A 7,303-nucleotide genomic window follows, 5' to 3' on the forward strand; every position below is an offset into this window, starting at 1 on the left:
TTATTTTTTATACTTAGATGCCTCTGTACAGCAGTGCTGCTGCGCTGCTGTGCTGCTGCGCTGCTGTGCTGCTGCGCTGCTGTGCTGCAGGCAGCAAGGCGCACCTGCTGCTGTTAATGCCAAAGCTTGTCTCGCTGGTCACGTGCGATGACGCGTAGGCCTTTGCTGCTGCTGCTGTTGCTGCTGAGACAGAATGCTGTTGCTGCTGCGACGTGCTGCTGCTGCTGCGACTTGCTGCCGCTGCTGCTATGCATTAATTGCTGTCTTGAGAGCTCTCTGCTGCTGGTGCTGCGCTTTTGCTGCTGCATCTGCTGCGCTGCAGCTGCTTACGGCGGGAGGTGCAGCTGTGCTTGCAGACAACTGTAGAAGCCCTCGGGCTGTCTCAGCAGCAGCAGCAAGAGCAGCAGCAGGAGCAGCAGCAGGAGCAGGAGAGGGACAATGCTTGTAGTTTGGGCTCCTAAATAAAGCCTTTTTTCCCCGCAGCAAGAGCTGCTGCTGCTGCGACGACGGCGCCTCGTGCAGCAGCAGCAGCAGCAGCAGAACCTCGCAGCGCGCTGCTGCTCGTGCTGCAGCAGCAGCAACGCGCTGCAGCTGATGTGCCTTTGGCCCCATTTTGCTTCTGTCTCTGCGGCTTGTGCGGCCAAGAGAGCAGCAGACTAGAGGGGAGCTGCCTGGAGGCATTTGTTGATTTCTGCAGAGACCAACTGCTTCCTAATTTGTATTTAACTAGCAGCACGCAGCAGCACTTCTAGTTTGCTGCTGCTGCAGCTGCTGCTGCTGCAGCTGCTGCTGCAGCAGCTGCAACTAAACACGCGCAACAGCACTTCTAGTTCGCTACTGCTGCAGCTGCTGCAGCTGCTGCAGCTGCAGCAGCTGCTGCAACTAAACGCACGCAGCAGCACTTCTAGTCTGCTGCTGCTGCAGCTGCTGCAGCAAGCAGGAGGTAGTTGTTCAGCTGCATGCGGGTCCCGTGGCTTTCAAGCAGCAGCTCACGCAGCAGCAAACGAAGGACAGAGCTAGGCTGAGACACGAACAAATGAGTTTCCGCCTCTACAGCAGCAAACTGGAGCTGCTGCAGCTGCAGTTTGCTGCTGCTGCAGTTGCCGCTGCTGTAGCTGCTCCTGCTGCAGTTGCTGCCGCCGCAGCTGCAGCTGCTGCCGCCGCAGCTGCAGCTGCTGCCACTGCAGCTGCTGCAGCGGTTCCTGCCGCAGCCGCTGCAGCTGCCGTTGGAGCAGCAGCTGAGTGGCTGCTGCCGGCGAGTCAGCTGCTGCCGCTGCCGCTGCTGCTGCTGCTGCTGCTGCTGCTGCTGCGGGGGAGCTAGCTCTCGAGGAGCGCGAGGCACTGGCGAAGGCCTTCGACAGATAAATACTTTTCAACAGTTTTGTGAGCCACAGAAGCTCTTGTGGCGAGGGCTTTGGGGGCATCTGTTTCTCTGGGGACAATGCGGACAATCTTTTGGCCAGCAGCAGCATCTTCGATGGTCCATCCCCTGGCTTTGACGAGCTTTTCGACCTTGTCGTCGGCTGCTGCTGCTGCTGCTGCTGCTGCTGCTGCTGCTGCGTTCAAGTTCAGCAGCTGGCAAAAGTCCGACAGAGAAATTGTCGAAAAAGTCTGCTGCAGCACTTCGCACACATAACGCCGCAGCGCCTCCACCACTCCCGGCGTGTGCAGCACGTCGGCCATTTCGGGTTCCCGCAGCATTGCCCACGCCTGCAGCAAACTCCACAAGCCCAAAACGAGAAACTATTCAGCTCCAGCGGCCTCTACGCATGCAGCAGCAGCAGCAGCAGCAACAGCAGCCTTAAATCCGAAAAAAACCACTCCTGCAGCTTAAAAATCCGTCAAACGCGGGCTCGTTGCTGCAGCAGCAGCAGCAGCAGCAGCTGCGCAGCAGCAAGTGTACGTGCAGGCACAGGGATGCCGCGCTGCTTCGTGAAGCAGCAAAAGCAAGAAACGCAAAGCAGCATTTTAGCTAATATGCAGGCCTTGATAAGCAGCAAACGGCGTAGCTGCTGCTGCTGCTGCTGCTGCTGCTGCTGCGGTGTTACCGCTTTGAAGTCGCAGCTTTCGAGGAGCTCCTGGAGAGTGAGGACGTCTTGGACTTTCTTTTCGTCTTCGGGGTTTGGAAAGTGAGAAGGCGCAATGCAGGCGTAGTAGCCAAACTGGTTTTCCGGAAGAGCCACTATAGTCTGCACAAGGATCTTGCGTACAACTTCTGCATTGGCGCACTGGGGGTAAAGCAGGTAGAGGCGCAGCACTGCAGAACACAAGTCCGGAGAGGCCCCGCCCGCGGCAATTCCCCTTTCCAAATGGTTCACCAGCAAGTCCAAAGTGCTCGGCAAATATATCATTTGGTGAATATTCAACAAGTCCTCCACGGGGAACTGTTCCACGCTGACTGCGGGCTCCGTCATTGTGCGTCGTCGGCGCCAACACCTCGCGAAACCTGCCTCAAATTCCCAGCTTCCACGCGATCTCCGCGCGCAAAATGTTCAAAATTAAACAAATAATTTATAATTCCACTCGCTTTTCGAGTTCGCCCGCGGAAACCGCTCGAAATGCTGCGCAAGTGCCTCCACCCCGCTCCCCACACCGGCGCCCTCTCCGTCAAGTCTACAGGCGGATAATTGCAGGATTTCAACTTCCAATTTTCCCGCAAAACAAAGCCACAGCCTCTTCTTCTAATTACTCAGCAACAAATGCTCCAAGTGCGCGGCAGCCGCTGCATGCAGACAAACCACGCGCAGCAGCTTCGCTGCAGCAGCCAGCCCAGCCCCGTGAGCAACCAAGCCTCCAGTCCACCAGCTTTTAATCTTTTTTTTAAATTTTTTGGAAAAAGTCAAACACATTTCAATTTATAATGAAACGCTGGACATAAATGACGAAGGCGGTGCCTTGCGCGCAGCTCGCGCTGGCCCGGTGCTGGGCTGCTCTTGTCTTTTTTGTGGCTCTTTCCGCGTCTTACTGCTGCTAAATCTTTGCAAGTTTAAAAGAATTTATAAAATAATTAAATTTAATTCATCCTATGTTGAAAGCGGCATCATCGGGGCTGCTGTCGGTCCGCAGCTGGCGACCCGCCGGGCTGCGCGTTCTTGAATGGTGCGCTGACAGCTGCTGCTTCTCTTCGTCTCAGCAGTCTGTGGGGACTCTTTTGGCAGAAAAAAGGGGAAACAAACTCAAAATAAATTCAAAAAAAGAGTTATTTGAGGAGGCAGTGGGGGCAGAATGTTCATCAAACGACGTGGGCGCAAAAGGCAGCCAGCGGTGGGGAGAAGACGCAGCAGCAGCAACTGCTGCTGCTGCTGCAGCAGCTCCTGCCGCTCCCGCTGCAGCCCCTGCAGCAGACGCTGCAGCAGCTGCGGATGACTGGATCTACGAGGCCAAGCCTGGGGGCCGCCTGCACTTCGAGGCGCACAAGCGGCTGATGATGCTCGCATCCTCACCTGCAGCAGCAGCAGCAGCGGCAGCAGCAGAAAGGCCACCGTCAGCAGCAGCAGCAGCAGCTGCTGCTGCTGCTGGCCCGGGGGAGCCACTGAACGCCTGGGGAGTGCCCCTAGTTCGCTACCTCCCTGCTGCTGAGCGTCAGCAGCAGCAGCAGTGCGAGCTGGGGCTGCTGGTGAGGCGCCAGTGCATGCAAGCTGCTGCAGAGTTTGGGTCTGCTGCAGAGCGTTCTGGGGTGTACAGACACCTCAGGGAGCCCGCTGCGGAGCCGCAGGACGCTGCACTTGCTGCCAGCTTCAGAAGTGCAGAAATGAAATCTTATTTGCTGTTTTTGGCTCCCCATCTTCCTTCATTGGAGCTGCAGTGGGTCATTTCGGGCTTCCTCTCCGTGCATTTGCGCCACATGGACCAGCAGCAGATGCAGCACCTGCTGCAGCTGCTGCTGCTGCAAGAGCGGCCGCCAGCAGCAGCAGCAGCAGCAGCAGCAGCAGCAGCAGCAGCAGCGAGCGCAGCAGGCTCTCAGGCACGCCCAAAGTGCTCTTGTGGGCAAACGCGCTGCTGCTGGGGCCGCCATCGGGTGAAGGGCAACAGCAGCAGCACGCGCTGCAGCAAGATCAACAGCAACAGCAGCAGCAGCAGCAGCAGCGGGACCGACAGCCACAGCAGTGGCACTGACAGTGACAGCCCCCGCAGCGACAGCAGCAGCAGCAGCAGCAGCAGCGGGAGCTGCTGCTGCGACGGCTTGACAGCAGCCACCCTAGCGGACCTGCTGCGCTGCCGCGGCCCTCGCTGTGTGCCCCCTTGCTTGCGGGGCAATAGTGCTCTTCGTCTTTTGTTTAGTTTTATAAATTCTGATCATCCTTTGCTTTCTTTTTTGCCGCCTCCTGGAGGTCTGCCTGCCGACTGAAACGGCCGGACTCGCGCGGTGTATGTACACTGCAACGCTGTGCGCTGAGGTGTACGTACACCTCAGCGTGCAGGCACCCCGCAGTGCACCGCGGAGGCCGGGCCGGATATTAAACTTCATTCTTTCCATTTTTTAGTGCAGAAATGCTTTTTAAGAAGCTTTTAAAGAACTTTTTTAAGGTTCAGTTTTCTTTGTTCTTTTGAGACTTTCTAGCGCGAACTCCCCACAGCCTTGTGCTAGACAAATGGGTGAGCCAGTCCGCTTGCATGCATGCATGCATGCAGTCAAGGAACGCAAAGACGAGCAGCAACATATTTATAAATGCATTTGACAAACTAAATATCCATAATATAACATAAATAACATAAATAAACAGCCCTCTGCTGCGCTGCCAACTCCCCAGCCTACTGGGTGCAGCAGCCACAGAAGCGGTATTGGGCGGCCCCGCTGCTGCTCTTTTGCTGCCTGCCGCAGCAAACTAATACGAGTGCTGCCTTCTGCAGCAAGCTAATACTAATGCTGCCTGCTGCAGCAGACTAATACGAGTGTTGCCTGCTGCAGCAAGCTAATACTAATGTTGCCTGCTGCAGCAGACTAATACAAGTGCTTCCTGCTGCAGCAAACTAATACTATTGCTGCCTGATGCAGCAGATTAATACGGATGTTGCCTGCTGCAGCAAACCAATGTGAGACTACTTCCTCATTCCAATTCAACTGGCCTTTAAGAATTCTGCCACCACTTTGCCCGGATCTTCATCACTCTTGTGCCTGCAGCAACTTAAGTAGTCCTCTTAGTGACTTTTTCAGTTTTTGGAAGCAAATTAAAAGAAGTTCTATTTAAGTCTGCAGCAAACTAACTGGCTCTGCCGCTTTCGCAGCCCACCGCGTCGAATTGTAGTAACAAAATTAATGCATGCTTTTCGGTTTTGTGTCTAAACTCTCTCCGATTAATTTAAAAAAATAAAGCTTGTGTGATCCCTCTGCAGATTAAGAGAAGACTGCTGCTGCGAGCTGCAGCACAAAGAACGAGTAGTGCGTCGAAGTGTACGTACACCGCGAAATAGGGCGGCGAGAAAGCCGCATTTCCACAAAACTGACACTCACTCTTAAACATCAGCAACACGGAATAGAACAAGACACGCAGCAGCTCTAAGCCCTGCTGCTGGACTTTCCCTGTTTCTTAGGCGTCGCTACTGGCCTCCACATCCATAAAATTAAGCAAACAAGAACCCAAATTCAACGGTACTGTCATTCAGCTTCCGACTGCTGCTGCTGCTGCTGCTGCTGCTGCACACACTATCTGTGCTAGTGTGCTTGCCAGTGTGCCTTTGCTCTTTGGCACTTTGGCCTGCGCCCTCCGGGGGCGCAGCAGCAGCACCCGACCGAAACTGCACGGATATCTAAATCAACAAGAGAAGACAAAGAACTGACGCTTTAATTCCATTTGCATCAAAGCGCGCAGCTCTGTACAGTACACGCGGCCCTCTCAGGTGTACAGACACCTAGCACAGACACCCCAAGCCCGCTGTGCATACAGCCCAATGCAAACTTGCAGTGTACACGCAACTTTGGGGTGTACACGAAACTACGCGGCAGCGCATTTCAGACTTTCGGGCACACGACACATCTGAGGTGTACAGACACCTCGGAGGTGTACAGATAGAATCACCTCCCGCGTGCCCTGGCACCTCCAGGGTGTACAGACACTTCAGCCGAGTGTCTTACCAATAAAAAAAGCTGACTAGAAAGCTCTTTGCTTTCTTGTTCGACTCAGTTACTAACCACAAGACAGACCCTCTACTGGCGCGCAAGCCTTTGTTTCTAGGCTATCACTGAAGCAGCAGCAGCAGCAGCTGCTGCTGCTGCTGCTGCTTCCCTTGGTCACGCCCGTCGCTGCTGCTTAGGCGAAAGCCACTCAATGCCCCTGAATTGCCCTCCCTCCCCTTCCGAATGTGGTGGGTGTGTTCTTGCTGCTGCAGCTGCTCCAGCGGGTGCTGCTGCTGCTGTTGTTGCGTCTCCTGCAGCGCCTGGGGGTGCCCGCGTTGCTCGTGCTGCTGCTACTGGAGCTCCTCGAGCGGCGGGTGCCGCTGTTGCAGCCGTTGCAGCTCCTGCTGCTCCTGCATCTGCTACCTCTGCTGCCTCTGTCATTCTCCCGTTCCTAGATGTGTTGCTGCGCTGCTGCTCATTGCAGCTCGTGGTCGCCTTCAGTGTGCTGCTGCAGCTGGCGACGCAGCTGCAGCTGCTGCTGCTGCTGCTGGTGGTGGCTCTTGTCGTGGTGGTGGTGGCGGTGGTGATGGTGCGCATGCAGCAAATGGCTTGCTGCTGCAAGGTCCCCCCTGCTGCTCTGCCGGGCCATCAGCCCGCAGGTTGGTGCTGCATACGGCGACAGCTGCAGCACGCCCAAGTCCCGCTGCAGCTGCTCTCTGAAAATTGCTGACTCAGATTCATGCAGCAAAGCTTCGGGAATAAGTTCTGCATGTTCATCTGTCATGTCCACGCCGTCCCGCATCAACACCACGCCTTCCCGCAGCAGCACCACCTTCGCAAACAGCTCCTGCAGCAGCAGCAGCAGCAGCACCAGCAACAGCAGCAACGTCCTTGCAGCGCCGTCAGCCGCGGCAGAAAGACGAGCATGAGCGCAGCAGCAGCAGCAGCAGCAGCAGCAGCAGCAACGGTGTGCCCAGAAGCAAAGGACCTCGTGCTGCCCTCTCTAGAACGGCTGAACTTGAGAAAATTGAATTCCAAATCTACTTTTGCTGCAGCGCCTTCGCTCTGACACTAAGCACTTCTGGTTGCTGCTTTAATGTCTTATTGTCTGCTTGTCTAGTGCGCTGTCTCAGTGTGGAAGCGGCACAGTTTCCTCCTGAGTCCCCGCTGCCTCCCCCGTAGCAGCAGCAGCAGCAGCAGCAGCAGCAGCAGCAGCAGCAGCAGCAGCAGCAGCAGCAGCAGCAGCAG

The 7,303-nt window shown here is 55.9% G+C and overlaps 3 protein-coding genes across 3 annotated transcripts; 2 read left to right on the forward strand and 1 right to left on the reverse strand.

The window, feature by feature from the left end:
- Positions 1 to 1,317: 1,317 nt before the first annotated feature.
- ENH_00053520 (eukaryotic translation initiation factor 3 subunit 11, putative) lies at positions 1,318 to 2,414 on the reverse strand (the record flags this gene model as incomplete). The annotated part of the gene is made up of 2 exons (XM_013581485.1): positions 1,318 to 1,710; positions 2,049 to 2,414. The coding sequence occupies 2 exons, from the start codon at positions 2,412 to 2,414 to the stop codon at positions 1,318 to 1,320; spliced, it is 759 nt and encodes a 252-aa protein (XP_013436939.1).
- A 611-nt stretch (positions 2,415 to 3,025) lies between these two features.
- On the forward strand, positions 3,026 to 4,348 carry ENH_00053530 (hypothetical protein, conserved; the record flags this gene model as incomplete). Its single annotated transcript, XM_013581486.1, has 1 exon — positions 3,026 to 4,348. One exon carries the CDS (start codon positions 3,026 to 3,028, stop codon positions 4,346 to 4,348), a length of 1,323 nt encoding a protein of 440 aa, XP_013436940.1.
- A 1,918-nt stretch (positions 4,349 to 6,266) lies between these two features.
- On the forward strand, positions 6,267 to 6,785 carry ENH_00053540 (hypothetical protein; the record flags this gene model as incomplete). Its single annotated transcript, XM_013581487.1, has 1 exon — positions 6,267 to 6,785. The coding sequence occupies one exon, from the start codon at positions 6,267 to 6,269 to the stop codon at positions 6,783 to 6,785; it is 519 nt and encodes a 172-aa protein (XP_013436941.1).
- Between the last annotated feature and the right edge of the window lie 518 nt (positions 6,786 to 7,303).

This window comes from Eimeria necatrix, genomic scaffold (genome assembly GCF_000499385.1).
Source record: "Eimeria necatrix Houghton genomic scaffold, Enh_scaff432, whole genome shotgun sequence".
Lineage (NCBI taxonomy): Eukaryota > Apicomplexa > Conoidasida > Eucoccidiorida > Eimeriidae > Eimeria > Eimeria necatrix.